Consider the following 22,380-nt stretch of genomic DNA (forward strand, 5'->3'; position numbering starts at 1 on the left):
TTGCTGCACACCTACAGCGTACATCACTGACCACAGAGTCAAGGCATCAAAGGGCATTACCTGCAAGATAAGAAGGATCAGGAAATAGAAATTGGCTGCTCGCTTAAATTGTTCAAACAAATTCATGGGTAGAAAGGTAAGTCCGTTGTACTTGTATGTTTTAATTGCATTATTCTGTTGGGGGAAAAAAAAGAATTATTCTAAATGGTACCATACAACAAGTACACCCACCTGCCCAAATGACTATTTCCCACAGCCTGTCAAAGCCCAGGGCCAAAATTTCCAGAAGAATGCCGAGATTTTCTTAAAGTATTTCATTCTAGCCAGGCTTGGGATGACTTTAAGAGTCTAGATCACAAGACACAGGCACCAGACTGTGACTTTATGGATCCTGCTAACACACTTCTTGAGCCACAGGACCTCTTAGAACTTGGGGCAAAGATTGATGTCAACATGAACAGAGCAAGAAAGTACCTTTTATTAAGGGAAGATGAAGGCCACTGTGTCCAAAAGAGCAAAAGCCATTTTGCAGGTTGATTGTGTCCTCCAAAATGTATACTAACCCCTCACTCTAATGCCTTTTAACAAGATCTTACTTGTCTATGGGGTCCTGGCAGGTGAAATCCAGATGACTTCACAGTGGATCAGGGTGAGTGCTAAGCTAAGAACTGGAGCCTTTATAGGAAGGTGGGGGGAAGTGGATACAGAGACACAGGGAGAAGATAGAAGCAAGGATTGGAATGATATATTTACAAGCCAAAGAATGGTAAGACTTGTGGGCAAGCACCAGATGTTGGGCCAGCCATGGATCTGGTCCTGAGATTCTCCATAAGGAACCTATCTTGTCAGCCTCTTGACTCTGAACTTCCAACTTCCCAAACTATTAGAAAATAAAGTTCTGCTTCCTAAGCCACAAGCTGTGGTACTCTAACGGTCCGCAGGAGAAAAGAGAGTCTAAGAATAAGCACCTACACCCTTCTCTTTGGCTATCAAACTATTGAAACAGTGGTCCCCAAGAAACTGAAAATGTCTCAACACTCTCATGTTGGGAGAAAAAAAAAAGCCAGAGGAGGAATTTCTTTCCTGGAAAGAGATTTCACATAGTTATGACAATTTGTCAGATCACCTTGTAGATCTGACTAGACCATCGCGATGATGGTGGACAGCTTAGTTATGCACACTTCTCATGCTCCAGTTATCTTTAACCTCGCAGAAGGGTCTGGAAGATGGAATTGGGAAGTCACTGATGGCTTTAATTGTTACTCTTTTCAATGTGGCCACAAGGAATAAATGCGTTTCTCTGTGCTTTTAACTAATACTTGTCTGTATTAGTTAATACAGACAAGTTAATAACCCTGTCTTATAGGGTTATTGATTTTTATTTATGTGTATGAATGTTTTGACTGTGTGTATATGTACCACATGCATGCCTGGTCCTTGCAGAGGCCAGAAGAGGGTGCCATACTCCTAGGAATTAGAGTTATAGAGGGTTGTGAGCTGCCATGTGGGTCCTGGGAACCAAACCTGGGTCCTCTGCAAAAGCAAGTGCTCTTAACCACTGAGCCATCTCTCCGGCTCTACTGATCTATATGCTTTATCATGTTTTAAAGAAATAAGCAATTTTTTAGGTGAAAATCTCTCTGATATCTCTAAATCCATTCGAGGCAGAATCAACTTGTTACTTTCAAAGAAAGGCTTTCAGGGATGGTGTTTTATAATTTTCATAAAATATTTTAGCAAGAACTTCACCACTACACAGGGGACGTTTCCATTAATATAATTCTATTTTGTTTCAAGTCACACCTAACAACCTTCAGGGTAGTTAAATGTTAATAAAAGTGACATTCTGTAGAATAGGGGAGGGTTATCAATAGCCCCAGGCTAGTAATTACCTAGGTGGAAGATACTGTTTGAAGCTGAGAAGCATGACTTGACTAGGCAAACTTGGGCTAGTATAAAAACAATTCTGTCATTAACTTACCGCATATTTGCTCTCCTTAATACAAAAGAACTTGGTGTTCATAAAATGAGGTTGTTCATGGAACTTCCGGTCATTTGCTTTGACTTGCCAGGTGCAATCTTTAAAAGAGAAAGAGAGAAAAATTGTAAGTAGAGGGTCACTGGGAAGGAATCAAATTGAAGGGAGGTCTGTAGAGTGGGTCCTAATCCACTGTGTGTGTGATGGCCTCGTCACAGAGGCCATTGGGATACTAGCAAGGAAGGAGAATGGTGGGAAGTCATCTGTGGAAGATGGAAATCTACCATCATAGAGCTTTGAGGGGGACCTGTGATGGCCAATCTTCATTGTCAATTTGGGTTGACAATGGGGTCCAGAATCACACAGGAGATAGAGCTCATGGTGAGCCTGTGTGTGGAATTATCTTGATTACATTAACTGAAGTAGCAGATCCACCTTAACTGTGAACACACCAGATGGGCTCAGGTCCTAACCTGAATAAGGAGGAGAAAGGGAGCCAAACACAGGTGTTCATCTCCACCTGCCTCCTAATGAGTGTGGCTGTATCTTGAATGGCTGCCTCAACCTCCTAGTGCCAGGACTTCTCTGCGTGATGGATTGTACCCTTGAACTCTGAGCCAAAATAAACTCCCTTTTCATTAAGTTCCCTTTGTTTAGGTATTTTATCACAATAGGAAAAGTAAATAAGACAGATTCCAACCTCACAATCCTTAGAAAGAATCAAGCCTGCCAACAGCTTCATTTAGACTAGGGGCCAATGAGAGTACATGTCAGATGTTTAAATGACCACTTGTAGTCCTATCAAGTTGTGTTTTGAGTGGTTGCTCATGTTCTAAAAGAGCAATCTATCTCTAAACATGACTAAAACAAAAACACCAAAGATCTAGAAGTTCACAGATATATTAAATTTTCAATTTCATTGACTTGGTTTCTAATATTTACATTTTTAAAAACATTTAGTGAATGAGTAAGTCACAAGAAGGGTATCACCTCACCCCACACTTCAGAGTCATGGTCATGGATTGGCGTTGTGCATGCCTTTCCCTGGTGACTAACGCCTGTCACCTTCCCAAGTTCATTTCATGTGGTTGCTATGTCTGAACTCCAGGAAATTTTAGAAAGTCCATAGTATCTCTGATGCTGAGGAGGGAGAACATTCTTTTCCAACAGCTGTCTCTCTAAACACCTCTTTATTCCCACTATACCATAATGCTAACTAGATTTTCCCTAGGGTGGATCCCTTTGGTCACTGACAGAGTGACTCCATGGTTTCCAACTCTGCTGAAACCTGTACAGATAGATATATCTTTGGGCACTAATCTCTCCAACTGAAGTGGTCAATTTTAATTGCCAGCTTGACACACTCTAGAATTACCTGTGAAGAGAGTTTCAACAAGGACTGGATAGATCAGTTTGGTCTGTGGGTATATTTATGCGGGGGGTGTCTTTATTAGACTAATGTCCACTGTAGGTGGCAACATTCCCTGAATCTGAGTCTTGGACTGTATAAGAATGGAGAAAGGTATCTGAGTAAGGAGCACACATGCATCCATTTCTCTGTGCTCTTGGCTGTGGATGTGATCTGACCAGCTGTTTTAAGTTCCTGTCACCTTGAGTTCCCTGCTATGATGGACTGTAACCTGGAATTGTGAGCAAATACAAGTCACATATTTGCTCTCCTTAATATGAAATAACTTCATGTTGATAAAATGAGGTTGGTTGTGGGACCTTCAATCATTTGCTTTTACTTGCCATGTGCAATCCTTAAAAGGGAAAGACAAAAAAACAGTATGTAGAAACCCAGGTCATTGTTTTGTGTCAGGGCATCTTGATCACATCACAGAAGGGAGACAAGCCACCGTTCTTCCCACCCTGTGGCCAATGTCACTCCTAAGCCTACTAGAGGCTCTTGGTGCCAAGTACATCCCGATCTCCCCAAAGTCCTGTAGCTGTAGGACTCCACACCTTTGCTACAAATACAGGCATGTCCATGGGTGAGCACAGCTGGAACAGCCTAAATTCTGATGAGGTTCTTCATGGTAGCCTCATGAGATGCATGTATCTTCCCCTGTAGCCCACGATACCTTTTCCACCTGCTTGGAGGGACGCACAGCTTCACAGGAAGCTAATGAGTGGCAAGCTTCTTGGATAGTTAATGTTTCTCATAGTCATAGCCAGAGTCAAGACAGGGAAGACTGGGTCACTCTGAAGTTGTTGGAGACTTGTGGCTGCCTCCTCCAGTGGCTTATTCATGCTCAGCATAGCCAATGGCTGGTTGGGCCAACAGCATGACTTCCAGCAATAGACTTGAGGACCATATTTTCCTTGTGGCCTCAGTTGTACACTGGCCATGCCTACTCTTGTGCCAGTATGGACAGAATTGCTCAGACACTGATGGCTGTGTGATTATAGCCATCCCTCCAGAAGAGTGTCCCCTCTGGACATGGGGAACAAGCCAGTGCACTGCTCATTGACAGCTGTCATTTGGCTACTCTGTCTTTGAATATTGAAAATCACAATCCTTAGGTAGAAGGTGTGAATGTAACTAGCCATCACATTCTAGGCAGAGTTACCCCAATCGAATCCCCATTTATATGGCAGCTTTTAACCTTTCAAACCCTCAGTGACATGTCCTTTATCAGTGCCACTCCCAAAGAACACAGTTGATTCCATCTTCTGTCTGCTGCCCCTTTGGCCAGAGCCACTCCATGGGTCTTCAAGTGATGGAGCTGACCCTGACCCTAGAGCAGAGGTAAGAAAGACACTTTGAGACATACGAATGAACATATTCTCATGAGGCTAGACAGAAGTTAGACCTCCCTCCTTCACACTCATCCTACATTGTAGCCAAGCCAGTCAGAGGGACAGCAGTGACCATTGCTATTCTATCTATACTTTACTGTGGGTACTGTGTCCTCCTCCCTGCCCAGACTGGTTTCCAGGGGAGCCTGGAACATGCCAAGCTTGTCCTTGAATTCTTCGCAGGTCCTCCATGTGTTCCAAACACATTAGCACCAAAAGTATCTTCAGAATGAATTGGAAATGCTAAATTCATAGTTCAGCTTGCTCCCTGTCTATATCAATTGGCGCCCTATTGCTGAAGCCCAGCACTCAGTGAAAATTTAGGCTCAAGGGACCTTCCAACACAGAGGTGACTTCAGTTGGCCATGAGACTGCATCTCCTGTGTTTTGTCTTGCTCCTCCACACTGGGCTCCTACTGCCCTCTATTACATCAGCTTTATAGATACCATGTTCCATTCTCTGTGTGTGTTGGGCATGGTGCTTAGGGGTTAACATCTATATTTCATAGCTCAGGACATTGAGGCATTGGTAGGATCAGCAAGAGGACCAGTGGCATAAGACTCAGAATCTAGCTGATCTCTCTGAGCTTCCAGTATAGCCTGCCCCCCACCTTGCTTTGCTGGCTAGGCCCTTCTTTTGGAACACAATCTCTATACCGCTCTGCCAGCAAGAGCCAACTTGGGAAGATCATTTATGAGACCACGGTCACCTTTCCTCTATTACCACAGCACACAGACCTGCTTGGTCTCCTAATATGAAGGCGCAAATGTGTTGCTGCCATGAAAGCTCAAAACATGGATGTCATCAGTTAGGAGTTAGGCCAAAGGCGGCATCCCCCAGCCTTGGATTCTTCATCAACCTGAAGGGAGATGACCTTTCTTTGAGCGGCACACAAGTGGGTGGGTCCAATTTTGATAAAAATAACAATGAGTGTGACATGCCATTTTTAGAAGGGGAAATAGAGACAAGAAAATCTATGAGTAAGGGATCATAAAACGCTCAACCATGCAGCAATTGCAAAAATCAAAGTCGTACTTAAGAAAACACTTCGTCTTTTTCAGTGACTCACTTTTCATCGTCCTACTCCTTGGGAAACACAGATACTAGTATAAGAGATCAAGTGCAGGCTGCCAGAGGATGCAAATAATGAACTTGATTACATTTTTGAAAATCACAATACCATTACTGAGCGTTTCCCTGTGTGGTTTGCCTGCCACTCATCAGGTAATCATAAGTGTGGTGTTATGACAAGTGGAAATGTTCCTGGCATCTCCCAAGCTCAAGAGCAATTTCATCAAAAGGGAAAATGGAAGTGGAAGTACAAAACAATCCATGAGCACTGTGATAAGATCTGCAATCAGAACACTTCTTCCCCACTCAAGGGAAAGTAGCAAAAAAAAAAAAAGGGGGGGGCATGTTTCTTAGGATAATCTTGAATCCATTCCATTTGTAGCAATTTGCAGATGTACCTGCTTATTTTATTATTTTTTAAAGGGATTTATTCATTTTTATTGTATGTGTATTAATGTTTGTCTGCATGTATGTATATGCACCACATGCATGCCTGGTGCCCACTGAAGCTAGAAGAGACATTGGGCTTCTCCCTGGAATTGGAGTTACAGACAGTTGTAAACTGCCATGTGGATACTGGAGATTCAACCTGGGTCCTCTGCAAGAAGCAGAGTGCTCTTAACTGCTAAGCCAACTCTCCGGCGCCTACTGCTTTATTCTCTTTTTTTGTTTTGTTTGATTTTTTTGAGACAGAGTTTCTTTGTATAGTTTCGGTGCCTGTCCTGGAACTCGCTCTGTAGACCAGGCTGGCCTCGAACTCACAGAGATCCGCCTGCCTCTGCCTCCTGAGTGCTGGGATTAAAGGCGTGCGCCACCACCGTCCAGCTTTACTGTTTTATTCTTTAAGACAGGGTCTTACGACGTGGCCCAAGCTGGCCAGGAGCTCATTATCATCCTGCCTCAGCCTTCTGAGAGCTGGGGTACAGTTGTGTGTACCACACCTGGTGACACATGCTTTAAAGGTTTTGTTTGAGCTTACTGAAGACCTGACACATTCCAGGCACCGGTATTCCACGGCACTGCTGAGAACGATCGCCCTACACTTATTCCAGGACGGGAAGAGAAGCTGACAGGGATCCCACAGAAGAAAGAAAAGGTCAGTGTGAAGGACTGAACCCCAGTCTCAGAAACACCCAGGAGGGGTGTGTAAGAGGGGTGCACACCTTCAGTTGCAGCAGTTACCGGGGATGCTGGGACAGGAAGACCAAAAGGTACAAGCCCAGGGCTGGAGAGATGGCTCAGTTCAGAGCACAGTAACTCATGCAGAAGACCTGAACTCAGTTCCCAGCGCTCAGATAATGGTTCACAATCATCCATAACTCTAATTTCAGGGAATTCAAAGCAACCTTCTGATCTCTGTGGGCACCAGGGACACATGTGGTGTGCATACACACATGCAGGCAGAACACCCATACGCATAAAATAAAATAAATAAATCTTTAAAAATAAAAAAAAGTTACACAGGCCAGCCTGGGCTATACAGAGATACCCTGTTAAAAAAGACAAAACAAAACAAAACAAAAACCAAAAATGAGCCAACCAACTAAACAACCACAAGGCAAACCAGCAAAAGAGCCTAGAAAGAAAGAATAAGGCATTCTGAGAATGAGCTGCACAGAATGAGATTTCCCGCCTTCCCCTGGTGTGTTGGGTCCAGCCCCACCCCACCCAAGAAAGCAGCTTCCTTATCCCCTCCCCTAGCCTGTTTTCATGTGTAAGCTGTAAACCAAGGACAATTTCCAACTCCCCATAGAAGCAGTTAGGGTTGCCAGAGATTACCGTAGTCTCTTATTTTATGTGTGTGATCAATATGTTGAGGGGCCTGGAGAAAATGCCTCGTGTGTTTGTATCTGAAGTTTAGCTACAAGAGCTCCTCAACGCTCCTTCAGAAACCTGCCTGTAGTCAAGGCTCTTGGTTGGCCTGTATGGATAAACATATTGGCGTCTCTTTATCTTTGGAGATTTGAGCAGTATTACAACCAAAGACCATAAAAAGATCTGAAGATGGTGGTCTATGGTCAGATTTCAAATACTTACAGAAAACACTTGAAATACCTCTCTTCCAACACCCTTAATAAATAAATATTTATTTATGCTAGCTTTTGCAAAAATTAATGTGGCCATGAGCATTTAGAAACATAGTCAGAGAAATGCTCAGAGATTGAGAGTGCTTCTTGTTCTTGCAGAGGACCTGGGTTCAGTCCACAGCACCCATAGATGGCTGACAATCATCTCTAACTCCAGTTCTAGGTGATCTGGCGACCTCTTCTGACTTTGTAGGCATTGCACAAACACGGTGCACACACGTACATGCAAGTTCATATACTCATACACATAAAACTAAAAAATCAGAGAACACTTACGAATGTGGTTTGAAATGCTGTGCTAATGTGCATGCCTTTAGGAAGGCTAGCAAAGCAATACTTGGAGGTGTTTGCCTTTGGGATACATTTTACTATACACTTACACCACAATAGTAAGTTTCAGTCAAAGAAAGCCCCTTGTCCCACTTGCCAGAATAGGAATAATGACAAAGTAAAGAGGAGAAAGTATAAACTTATCAGCAACTACATCAAAATACATCTATGTATGCTAGAAAAATACTCAACCAGAGTTGCAGCAACAAACCAACCAGGCACATGTCTGGGATGCATGTAACATCAGCCACATGTGGATCAGTATCACGCCACGCTCCGCTAAAGGCTTGTGTCACTGATACATCTGAGCACAGCTACGTGATGTCCAGAGTGTTCCCACAGATGCCAAGTGCTTTGATGAGTGCCATCTGGCAGAGGGACTGAGCATCCTCTTTGCTGTTTTGAATTCTCATTTACAAAACCACCAACAACCAAAAAGCCTGGATCAGTTGCTGCAAGCTGTGACAGACGCAGGAGACTAGGAACATCAAAATCTTAGAATTGTAATATGAAGAGATGGTTTATCTACCATCCCAGAGAAACAGGGTACAGGACACAGGCAGGCATGTCACATAAAAATAAAATGCAGACAGTTCTTTCACAGGAGAAAAGACCCTGGAGCTAATCAAAGAGAAATGCAGTCCACAGAGGTACCATTCTTTATCTTCTAATTTTGGCAAGGAATAAAGAATCTAATGACACGGAGTTAAAAAGAGTAAAGAATTGGTCCTGTGGATAGATAGCCTCTGTGGAGGGCAGTTTGACCACGTCTCAAAATCTGGTACGCAGTGCACTGTAGCATGCTCCAACTTCTAGAAGTCACCCTCTGTGCATGAACTACTTTGCAGGGGAAAGATGGAATGGTGCAGAGCTTCTGAATACAGCCAAATTTTCCAAGGATTAGGAAGAAGCCAAACCCTTTCTAGGAGCAGTTGGTTAAACATCCACATAATAAAAGCCTAAGTTAAGAGTAAAAACAAAATGAAACAAATGAGGTGACTTCATATGGATGATAGGGAAATTCTCCACATCACATGGTCAACTGACAAAGGCAGAGGGCATCTGTTATATTATGCTATGAGATACACAGAAGCAATGCATGGTATGACCATACGCACACACATATCCCTGGGTACATAGAGCAACAGGTGTGTAAGTGTTTGTGCATATACATGTGTGCACTATGTACTTCTGGAAGGATCTATGAGAAACTTGGAAGAGCAAGTTTCTTTCCCAAAAAGGAAAATTCATGGCTAAGGAAGAGCCAAAGATGTGGGATTTATTTTCACTCTCTACCCATGCAAATGTGGATTCAATTTACATATATTACCATTAAAATATGCATGTGATTCTATTACTTCTCTCAATTTATGTAAAAGCAATATACAGGTTGTTTAATTTTTTTTTTTTTTTTTTTTTTGGTTTTTTCAAAACAGGATTTCTCTTTGTAGCTTTGGAGCCTGTCCTGGATCTCACTCTGTAGACCAGGCTGGCTTTGAACTCACAGAGATCCATCTGCCTCTGCCTCCTGAGTGCTGGGATTAAAGGTGTGTGCCACCACCGCCCAGCAGGTTGTTTAATGTTTATAGTCATTATGCTGCTCTTGTATACTATTGTATACAATAGTATACTAATGTATACTATTACATATGCCATTTGTATATATAAATTCTAAAGGCAATGGGGTTATGGGTAAGGACAAATATGAAGTGGAGTACATGGGGCCAGAGTTACAGTTCAGTGGTAGAGTGCTTACCTAGCATGTGTGAGTCCCTAACATTGGGGGTGGGAGGGGGAAATACTAGAAAAGATGAAAATTGGGCATAGCCATGGAAGTAAGTATAAATACATCTTTATGTTTTTGAATAAGAATACATATTGTATAGATCCATATAGATAAACAGAAAGTTTAAAAGCACGTGGAACTAAACGACAGTATTTAAAGACGTGGATTCAGAGAGCAAAACAGGAAAGAGGAAGGGACTCGTGGCTGTGAAAATAGGGTTGAGGCCAGCAAGATGTCTCCGAGGACAAAGATGCCTGCTGCCAAGCATGACCACCTGAGTTGAGCCCTAGGCCCACACAGTGGAAGACAGGAATTGACTCCTACAAGTTGTCCTTTGACTGTCACATGTAGGCCTCGGCACACATGTGCTCTCACACACATACACACACCCTCCTCTCGCACACACAATCAATCAATCAATCAATCCATAAATGTGATAAAAAAATTTTAAAGGAAAGGATGGAGTTTCCCTCTGAGCAGGGAGGAAGGGAAGAAATGTAAGCTCTCCCGGTGGTCAGCCATACGCTCATGCTTGACATGGGGACGGTGCCACATGTTCACGGAATAACTGTTTAGCCAGGTACTTGTGTTCTCTGTGGTTTTTCAGAACTGGAAAACATACAAAAAGAAAGACACCAAAGTCAGATGTGCACCAGATGTGTTTGCTTGCGCGATCCCAGCGCTCGAGAGGCAGAGGCGGAAGGATGGTGGCAGGGTTAAGTCCTGCCTGGTCTATCTATTTAGCAAGTTCAGGGTTAGCCAGGGCTACATAGTCACACCTTGTCTCGAAACAAAAACAAACAAACAAAGACCAAAACAAAAAACTCAAAAACAGAAAACAAAACCGAACCTGAAAAGGAAGAAAGGCAGGCAGGCAGATAAACAGAAAGGAAAAGCAGAGACAGAAGGAAAGTGGCCTCAGCTCTGACGGCCAGAAGAAACGGGCACAGGTGACGGAACTTCCCTAATGTCAACTTAACAGTGCCACCAAGCCACATTCTTCTGAAGGGCTCTGACTGTGTGCCTAGGAGGGAGGAAAAGTGACCCAGGGTGGGAGATGGGGGCGTTAAGAGAAGACAGCCCTGTCCTCTCTATGCAGGAAGGGCTCCAGCCTCGCTCAGGTCTCTGAGCCCAACTATGGTCCTTCTGCTCCAGTGTGGGCCTGGCAAAGCAGCTGTTCTGCCAACAGGCCGCAAGGGGTGGAAGAGGAGATGCCCCTCAGGTCACAGAATGATCCTCACCCAGGAAGGTGTGGAACTTGTCTCCTCATTTTCCTAAACCAGGTTCACCTCTATCGACAACCACAGTCTCTGAAGTTGTGGATGGATGAAGATCAGATTGGCTAGAGTAGTGACCACAGCTGTAATTCTGGGAGCGAGGGTCCCAGACCACCAGCAGCCACACATGGTACTTGTTAGAAATGTCAGCTCTTAGGCCCCACCCCAGAGCCATGGCAGTGGAAACTGTAGACGGAGCTTAGTGGTGTTTCTCACAAGTTATATATGTGAATCTTCTGGACATACAAATTCAGAAAGCAGGGATATTGTGTGAGTCAGATCCAAAGAGAAACATCTGTGGATCAAGCTTGATCTCAACCTCCAAAAGCCTGACTGTTTCAGCCAAAGTAGGGAACACAGAGATACCTAAATACCCAGACAATAAGATGAACACGTACTAAACGTAATGATGGATACTTGGTGGTGGTGGGAAGTCTAGCCCAGCCAGGGTGTGGTAGGAACACATTTCGGAACAGATGTTCCTTGTATTGACTATTCTGTGTCTGGTTTGGCTTTGGTCTTTTGAGGTGGGGTCTTTCCACGTTGGCTCAGCTAACTCTGAATTTATCACCCTTCCTTTTTAACCTCTGGACTACGTGAGCCACCACCCAGGCTCATGATCCTTAGAAGCTCATAATTATGCCAGTAAAGGAAGAGGAAAAAGGTCCAAGGGTATTTGAGGGAAACAGGATGTTATTAGCAAGAACCGACAGCTGGAAAAGCCTGGCCTCAGCCCACATATGAACATCTGGGCACTGCAGGACCACAGAGTGACTCAGGGAGGGACCAGCTAGGACCCAGCAGATGGTGGGGCCTGGAACTCCGTGGCAAGACCACAGACATCTATCAGAGGGCTTCAGAGGGGAAACTGACAGGGTCCAGTTGAACTTGACATCAGTCACACAAGCACTAAGATGTACTTGAAGGGAACAAGACTAAAGTCAGAAGACCAGGGCCATCATTAAAGGTAGCACGAACAAGGCCCCCCCAGAGCTATGGTCTTAGAAATAGAGGAAATAGCTTCAAGAGCTACCTTGCTCTTTCTGCAGTAGAGCCAGAAAGAATAAAAAATAAGGACAAACTAGACTCAGAGGTCTGAGCAGCACACAGCCTTGGAAAGGCAGGAAAGTCACCCAACACAAAACCCTACACTTAAACACTTAAGCATTATGCAGTTCAGTGTGTGTGTTTATGTGTGTGTGTGTGTGTGTGTGTGTGTGTGTGTGTGTGTGTGTGTGTGTGTGTGATTTAAAAAAAACCAACTAGACTGTGCAGTTCTGGAGCATGAACTTTTGTGACAATGTTGTCTGTGGCCACACTGCCCTGATCACCACCAGATCCTCTATGATTTCAGAAGCTAAGCAGGGTCCGGCATGGTTAGTACTTGAATGGGAGATGACAGTGTTATACCTGGGGCCAGGGAGATGTCTCAGCAGGTAAAGGTCCTTGCCACCAAGCCTGATGGCATGAGTTTTATCCCAGGGCTCACAGATGGAAGGAGAAAACCAGTTCCCACAAGCCGTCCTCTGACAGTGTGTGCGCCCCCGCCCCACACGTTCACACACATTAATAAACACAGACACACAAATAGACAAAATTATTTTAAAGAAAACAACATGGCTGATAGAGTGTGGGGAGATGGGTCTAGCTGAGGGCTTGTGCCTCTCATGTTGGTTTACCCCATGATCAGAGAAGGAAAGTCAAGTAGGTAGTATGAAATTCTCACACGTGAATATGTAAAGAATAAAAAAAAATACATCTAATTTGGTGGAGTTTCCTCAGATCTTCAGGTTTCCATGGGCCAGCTTTATCTGTATTTGGGATCCAAGTAAAAATTAATTAAGGTCCCTTATACTCCTGCATCTTTAGTTACAGATCCCTCATGCAGGTGTTCCTGTCAGCAGCTATCCAGCTGTGCCAGTTTCATGAACATTACATCCATTCTAAATTTCTGCCAAGAGCAGAGATATATCTTCCCTGTGAGCTTATGTTCTTGACTAGCAAGCATTCCACCTTAAATATTGCTCATCTATTGACTATTAAATATTCCACCTTAAATATCGTCCATCCAGTGATTAAACATTTCGCCACAAATACTGTCTGCTAAATGGCCATTTTGGACTAGAACAGAATTCTGAACAAAGTTACAAGTCAGAAGAAAGTTTTAATGAAATACAGTTTATGGCTATTATTTTTTCAGACAGGTCTCATTATTGATGCCTGGCTGGTCTGGAATTCACCATATAGACTCGGCTGGCTGTGAAGTTACGGAGATCCTCCTGCCTCTGTCTACCAAGTGCTGAGATAAAGGTGTGAGCCACCACCATGCCTGGCCTATAACTGTATACTTTTGAATACAGAAGAGCAAACCGACCAGACAGAGCGGCTGGCTGCAATATGATGAAAGGGGCTGCCAGCTGTGGGTAAGACCAATCCACACCAAGTGCCAGGACGAGGGCTCGTGGGGAGTCCATGTGTAGTACAGTACTTCTCCATGATAAGAGCGGCAGGGAGAAGAAGGGGTACGACCACAGACCACAGAGAGGCAGCCACAGAAGGGAGCCTCTGCTTATCTTGCCCTATTATTTTCAGCCTGAGAAGCTCCCAAGGCCTTCAAGGGTGGCATGTACACTAGCCAAACATGGCTGCCTGACCCCATTCTCCATCACTCAGGCTCCAAGGATTCTGTTCAGTGCCTGGAACCCTAGCTCCTCTGAAGCCTTCATTCTTTAGGAATCACTGCTGCCTTGTTCTGGAGCATGCTGGAGCCAGTCACCTGCCTCATTCTGGAGCATGCTGGAGCCAGTCACCTGCCTCATTCTGGAGCATGCAGGGCGCCAGTCACCTGCCTCATTCTGGAGCATGCAGGGCGCCAGTCACCTGCCTCATTCTGGAGCATGCAGGGCGCCAGTCACCTGCCTCATCCTGGAGCATGCTGGAGCCAGTCACCTGCCTCATTCTGGAGCATGCTGAAGCCAGTCACCTGTCTCATTCTGGAGCATGCTGGAGCCAGTCACCTGCCTCATTCTGGAGCATGCTGGAGCCAGTCACCTGCCTAATTCTAGAGCATGCTGGGAGCCAGTCACCTGTCTCATTCGGAGCATGCTGGAGCCAGTCACCTGTCTCATTCTAGAGCATGCTGGGAGGCAGTCACCTGCCTCATTCTGGAGCATGCTGGAGCCAGTCACCTGCCTAATTCTGGAGCATGCTGGAGCCAGTCACCTGCCTAATTCTGGAGCATGCTGGGAGCCAGTCACCTGCCTCATTCTGGAGCATGCTGGAGCCAGTCACCTGCCTCATTCTGGAGCATGCAGGGAGCCAGTCACCTGTCTCATTCAGGTGAGCTGATCTCCAGGAAGCCTTTGGTACACAGAGATTTCTCTGGTAGAGCTCAGCTTGACCCCTATGCTGATCCATACTGATGCACTCACAAACTCCCCTTTTCACATGCCAGCATAGGGCGGGGGGCTAGAACTAGGTCAGACTAGAAAGATGGGACCCCAGGCCACAACAGCATCCCTGATTGGCTAGCAGATATCTACTATCTCCAACCATTCATCTCAGTTTGTGAATTTTCCCAGGATAGGTGCTGAATAGGAGAGGAGGCGAGTGTGTAGTTTTCCTGTGGCACCACAGGCTGGATTTCAGTTCCTCCATGCACCACCATCATGACTTCCCTTCCTGCCATACCCCCTGCATGTGATCTCCATGTGAGCACTTCTCCTCTGACCAACTCCTCATCTTTCAGATGACATGTGGGTATCATGGGGGAAGCAAGCCCCCAGGATCCATCAGGGACAGATTCCCTGCTACAGGTCAATCCATCAAAAGACAAGTCACTACCTAAACAACACTTTTGAGGGCTTTGGTGTTAGGCCTGTCATTGTGTGCGTGTGTGTGTGTGTGTGTGTGTGTGTGTGTGTGTGTGTGTGTGTGTGTGTTGGTGGCCTTCTCATGGGAGTCTATGTGAAAGCAAAAGCTTCAGAGTAGAAGAGGCGGAGAAGACCCCAAATAACAAAACACTCCCTATATGAGGAAGTGGTCCCCAGGAAAGCAGCGTGTGTGGGGAGGGAGGGTGTTAGTCTTAAGTGACCCTGTAGCTTTAGTCTGGGAAACCAGGAGAAGTCAAACACCCTGAAGGAAAGAGGAAGGGTCAAGATGAAGATCTGATAATAGAAAACTTGAGCTGAGGGTGAGGGGGAAGGCAGTTTGGATTTAAAGAGAGAGAAAGAAAGGTGACAGTGACTTCCAGGAGGTGACAATGGCTGATATTTATTGGGCACTTACGCCTAAAGTCCTTCACATTTATTTCTGATTTAATTCTCACAATCACCATAGAGAACTGGTCCTGACATCTAACCTATTTTACAGATAAGGGCCCTAAAGCACACGGAGGCAAAGTCCTTTCCTTGAGGCCAGACAATTAGAAAAGAGTGAAGTCAACACTTAGGGCTACACAGCTTGAGTCTGGGGTCTTCCCTCTCGACCACGCGCTTGGCCTTCTCGGGGACACGCACTGGGGCCTATTACATAAGCATCTTTTATTTGTGTTTTAAAAATCACTTTATCTATTTGTGTGTGTGTGTGTGTGTGTGTGTGTGTGTGTGTGTGTGTGTGTATGTGTGTGTGTGTGTGTATTCATGTGCCACAGCATGTCAGAGGACAAGTGAGGGGGTCTGTTTACTCTTGCCACAAGTGGGTTTTGGCAAATACCTTAACCTGCTGAACTGACCCTATGATGTGGGTGGAAAGGCTTAGTTTGTCACAGGCATTTACAGTCATGGACAGCAACATGCAAAGAATGGAAAGGGAGAGGGGCAGAAGGAGGAAGATGAGGATTTTCTGAGGGGCGGGGGGGGGGGGAGGTGTTAGAAAGCTCTGGAGGTGGGAAGATGATGGTTGGGACCAAGCTCAGTGGGCCTGGTGACCTTTAAGAAAGCATTATCTGTAGCGGCAGGGAGCCCACAGAGGGGAAGAACCCAGTGGGATGGGAGGGTGTGATAGATGATAGTGGTTTCTAGAAACTTGGCCGTGAGAACTGGAGCCTGGAGCGTCCCATGCAGAAGGTGGAGTTTAGTTGGAATGTGGCCTGAGGCATAGATGCTGTGTAGCTGGGGCAGCTGTCAGAGCTGGAAGGCAAGACAGCTTTTACTAGATAAGTAAGTCAGCTATAAAGGAGGCAGGAGGCGGTGTTCACACCCTATTCCTAGACTCAGAAAGCCTAAATTTGCATCAACCCAGAAATTCTCTCCAGAGCATCTTCTTTCCCGAGGCTCTCTCTGAGGCACTTCCAGAAGGGAAAGAATTATTACCCAAAGAGTTGGTCTGGGGACATCAGGACTACTAAGCTGGTCGGCTAAAACCCAGCATCCTGCAGCCAAGGAATGGTAGAAATCTCTGGCTCCACAAAGTTAAATTGTTTTCCGCTTTTGCTAACGAAGAAGCCGAAACCTCAGAAGGAATAAGAGTTCCCATCTTTCCAGTATCAGAGGCGACCAAGGCCTGGCTGGGGTCCTGACACTCTGTCCCCCAGAATCTGGTGTCCTCATGCATTCATCAGCAAGCATCCACTGGCTGCTGTCTACGCTTGCCCAAAGTGAACAAGAATGAACCTCAGTGAGCAATGCGAGCTTATCTCCCCTCCTGGCACATTCTAGCAGCCGTTAGCACTCGTTCCCCATTTCTGCAGCGCACAAGAACGGCTCTTCAAAGAAAAGGAGCTTTCAATGGGTCTCTTAAAACCCTTGTTTAACATGAGTTTAACACGAAGGCTTGGGCAGCTGCGGCATTCTCTTGATTCCAAACAAGAAAGCAGACTGTGTGACCATGATGTCATTAAAGAAATAACCTTGGCTCATGCACACTGAGGTGCTGGTCCACTGGAGTCGGGCTGTGGTGCCACTCGGCTCCCTGGAGGGTCACAGTTTACTCATGTGTCCTTAAGAACTGAATTGTTTGTGGTAAATAACCCATGAGGTACAATGTCAAGGAAGACAGATGGGAGTTTAAAAACAAAACCACAACAGAAAAGGAAGGTCAGAGTTACATTAATGTGATTGAGAAAATGCCCTAGAAAGAACTGAAAAAAAAGGGGGAGGAGCAGAGATGAGGAAGGGAAGAGGGGGAGCTGGCCAGTTGTAGGGGTGCAGGGCAGCCATGAAATGGCCACAGAGAGGTCTGGCATCTACTGAAGGTCCCTTTGTGCTTACAAAGGGCAGACAGGTTTTACAATTCACAGGTAAAGTCATCTGAAAGAAGTTTTGAAAAATGAGAACCAATAAAAATCCCCCTAGAAATACAAACCAGACTATGAAAAACCAAGAACCAGAGAGATGGCTCGGTAGGTAGAGGCAACTGAGTGAGTCTGGCCATCTGAGCTCAACCCCTGGACCCATGTGGGAGAACGAGAGAACTGAGTACCAGAAGTAATTCTCTGACCTCCCCACGTATGCTGTAGGATGAATGTGCATCATATCACATCATATCACACACACACACACACACACACACACCACACACACACACACACACACACCACACACACACACACACACACACACACACCACATGCACACAAATACACATACCCCACGTACACACACCACACACACACAAACACACACACCATGTGGACACACATGTACACATACCCACACGAACACACACCACACCAATACACACACACACACACACACACCACATGCACACAAATACACATACCCCCCCCCCCACACCAATATACACACACCACACACACACACACACACACACACACACACACCATGTGGACACACATGTACACATACCCCATGCACACACACCACACCAATACACACACACACACACACACACACACACACACACACACCACATGCACACAAATACACATACCCCACGCACACACACCACACCAATATACACACACACCACACACACACACACACACAAACACACACCATGTGGACACACATGTACACATACCCCACACACACACACCACACCAATACACACACACACACACACACACACACACACACACACACACACACCACATGCACACAAATACACATACCCCCCCACACACCACACCAATATACACACACACCACACACACACACACACACACACACACACAAACACACACACCATGTGGACACACATGTACACATACCCCATGCACACACACCACACCAATGCACACACACACACACACACACACACACACACACACACACCACATGCACACAAATACACATACCCCACGCACACACACCACACCAATATACACACACACCACACACACACACACACACAAACACACACCATGTGGACACACATGTACACATACCCCACGCACACACACCACACCAATACACACACACACACACACACACCACATGCACACAAATACACATACCCCCCCACACACACCACACCAATACACACACACATACCACACACACACACACATACCACACACACACATACATGCATACATACATACACACATACCACACACATACACTAAATGTTAAAACAATTTTTATTTCTAGAAGACCAAGCTCCATCAATGCCCATAGAACAAGGAAAGGAGTCTATGGAAAAGATTATCCGTCATCAAATGATCAGTAAAGGGTTCTAACCACCACAAAGGACAGGCTGAGTTGGAAAAAACCAGAGGAGATGTTTGCAGCCCTGATGTGCTTTCCCAACATTTCTGTGGGCATCCGACCCCAGTCCCTTCACTGGACCATTTATCTGATTGTGTGGCCCCAGGCACAAACTGCAAGCATTTGCCCTTCACCCTACAGATACCAAACTCCTGCCAACTCCCAAGATATCTATCTACACACCACAGACTCCGAGACTCGGATACCAGGCTAGGCAGCAGGGGAAGGAATGAGGAAGAAGCATGTTTTTATTCACACGGGGCAATCAGCTAGAACTCCCTGTGAACTTGTCCGGCTACTTCAGCTTTGTCCCCCGTTCCGCCAGTACCAGTTTGGACCTGTTGAAACGAGAGGCCACCTTCCTGTTCGGGTCAGTGTGATTTCATCTTAATTTCGATCAAGATTCCGAGTTTCAGACTTTCTGCTTGGGGCAGCAAGTCCATTGTGCATGAGTGTAAAATGATGGGGAGATCCCACAGATCCAACCCATTTAAGTGATGGGAAAGCGGGAGAGCTGGTAACCCACAGGAGCAGATGGCCTCCCTGGGTCTCAGAGGCTGTGGTGGGAGAGGCCTCTTTCAATCCCTTTGTACACAGACGTGGACACACACACACACACACACACACACACACACACACACACACACACATCCCTGAGACGGCACTCCACCACAGTTGGTGAGTAGGGGATGGGGAGTGACCCAGTCTCACTAGAATTAGGAAGAAATACCATTATAGAAGTGGGATCACAGGCTCACCCCTTTATTTTCTTTGATTGGACACAGGATCTTGCTCGGTATGTAGCCCAGGCTGACCTGGGACTGACTGGCTTTGGGTTTGTGATTCTCCTACCTCAGCCTCTTGAGTTCTGGGATTATAGATATGTGCTGCTACCCCCAGCATCTGTTACTTTCTACAGGTGAGAACTGCTGGGGGTGGGGCTGGGGAGGCTTAAATAGGTACAGACCACAAAAAAGGAAAGTCGGGGCCAGAGAGTGGCAGAGGAGAAAACAAGGGCTTGTGGGAAACCTGGAGGGTGAAGTGGGCAAGACTTCAGGGGAAGCAGAGGTTCTTGTGCTGAGCTGGGAGACCATCTGGAAGGCCGGAAGTCACAGCGAGGCACACTCAGCCATGAAAAACTGTTCCTCCTCCTATCATCTGGGCAGCCAGAGAGGGAAAGAAAATTAATCTGAATCCCAGAGAAGCCTGGGTTCCAAAGACCCAGTTTTTTTCAGGAGCAGACAAGCCACAAAAGAAGATCACATTTGCTTATCAGGGTGGGGCAAGCAGCAGAAATCAATAAAGCCACAGGACAAAGTATAAGGATGAAAGTAAGCCACATTCTGCAGCCCCAAGTGACCACTGTCCACAGCCACTTTACAGACAGAGTAGAGCAGTTGCCACAAGGACTGTGTGGCCTGCAAAGCCTGAAATGTTTCCTGTCTGTCCTTCCATGTGAAAAGCTCCCCATCTGCATGCCTGTGTCTGAAGCTGGCCTGGTTCAGGCAAGAGGCATAGGCTGCTGCAGATTGGCCCCTCGTGGCAAGTAGAGACCCATTAAAAAATTCCTCACAATACCAACACACATTGCCTACAGGTCATGGAGAAATCAGGTTGGGACTGAACAGGAAGCTTCCTCCCTGCTGGCTAGCTCTCTTAATACTAGAAGGTGCTCTGAAGGCTGCTGGGTAGGGAAAGCCTTCCATAGTCTTACTCAGCTGTGAACTCTGAACTGCAATAATGGCCAGCGTGGCAAGATGGGACCAAGAGCGTAATAGTGGTGTGAATGTTGTGCTGGTAACCAACCACTTTCTGCTCGAATTTAAGGCCCAACTCCACAGATGGAAATGTGTGTCTAGAACTCCACAGATGGAAATGTGTGTCTAGAACTGCAAATCGAACCAAGAACCATTGGTTGAAGCGTTTACAGCCTACAGGGGTGAACTTATTATTATTATTATTTTCCCGAATGGACACAGTGATGAAACTGTTTTCTAAATCTGTATCTCTTTACCCATTGTTTAGTGCAGCTCCCTCAGCTCATTAGAGATGTTTCAGGCAATGGATGGCAGTTAGTGCAGAAATTTACCACTGGTCCAAATGCAGTTGTAGAGGGTAGCTGTTCCAGCTTTGACCTTGAAGCACTGCCCCTAGTGAGGCAGCAGGTAACTGCCACACCTGCCTATGACCTGGCCCTGGGGTGTGGCCAAGACCGGAGCCCTCAAGACCTGAGATGCATATATGCCAGCTCTCTTGGCTCCTTGTGATTCTGGATGCTGGATTGCAGACCAAGTCAGAGTTCTCCAGAGACCCATGCTGGACTGCACCTCACCTCTCCCAGATCCTGTAACCAACTCCTTTATTGGTTGTAAGTTACCCTGAAATAAACCTCTTTTAACTACCAGATAAACTATATGGAATTGCCTCATTAATTGCTGCTAAATGCAGTGAATAGTGTTCATCCACAAATGTGACATCCATATCACATTCCTCCCCAAAGCTCAGGGATCACCAAGGAAGAGATGGCAGAAAGATTGGAAAAGTCAGAGGTTGGAAAGGACCAGAGCAAAAAGAATCTTCTAGATTTGACAGGACCAAGGTGCTCATTAACGCCCAGCAGCTATGGCTGCTGGCGCAGGGTCAAGCCAGTCCAAATTCAAGCAAGGAATGGGAATGGATTTAGAAGCTCCTGCCCTTAACTGAGGAGCTGCAAACAGCTGATGACTTCTGAGGAATAGAGAGTCAGTTTTCTTTAAGGGTGATTCCTGGTAGATCGACCAACCATGCATGCGCCAGTGGATGGCACCATGCCCAGTGGTATGTGGATAGCACAAGTTGGAGTGACAGGGTTATTAAATTGAAGAAAAAGAAGATATAAAACTGAGGGAGTAGGGAACTGGGGGTAGAACTGGGAGGAACTGAAAGAAGGAACTGGGGGTAAATATAGTTAAAATGCATTGTATAAAATTCTCAAAGAATTAATAAAACAAACATGCAAACATAATCAACATAAATTCTTTCTGGAGGGCCAAAGTAACTGAAGAAAAGGTATAGGGACTTCAAGGTCCCCTAAAAGTGACAGGAAGCAATAGAAAGAACAAGTTGATGAGGACTAGAAGAGGCTCAGAGTTATGTCCTGATCCCCCCAAATGTACAGCTGATGAGATATTCCAACACCACTCCTCCAAAAGGTCCTTGACTCTGAGAGCTCTTTGGGAAGCTGCCCTCACTGTGTGATCCCCTTGACCTCTGATGAGCAGAGGAAAAAAAAATAATTTAAAAGAGTGGTACCCACAGGCTGAAGATTCACCAAAGCACATTTATTTCAGCACAGTGTAAAAACAGCACGTGGATATTGCTCTTGTGAATCTATTTGTG

The 22,380-nt window shown here is 45.7% G+C and overlaps 1 protein-coding gene across 1 annotated transcript in view; it reads right to left on the bottom strand.

Moving 5' to 3' along the window:
- Nucleotides 1–22,380, bottom strand: part of Atp8b1 (ATPase phospholipid transporting 8B1) — a 130,907-nt gene that overhangs the window by 48,692 nt on the left and 59,835 nt on the right. Inside the window, exons 3-4 of the mRNA XM_052742318.1 lie at nt 1,982–2,079; nt 61–174 (exon numbers count right to left, since the gene is read on the bottom strand). Coding sequence (XP_052598278.1) covers nt 61–174; nt 1,982–2,079 — 212 coding nt within the window. The remainder of the gene's footprint in view (nt 1–60; nt 175–1,981; nt 2,080–22,380) is intronic.

Source organism: Peromyscus californicus, unplaced genomic scaffold (assembly GCF_007827085.1).
Source record: "Peromyscus californicus insignis strain IS unplaced genomic scaffold, ASM782708v3 Scaffold_17__1_contigs__length_78620276, whole genome shotgun sequence".
Lineage (NCBI taxonomy): Eukaryota > Metazoa > Chordata > Mammalia > Rodentia > Cricetidae > Peromyscus > Peromyscus californicus.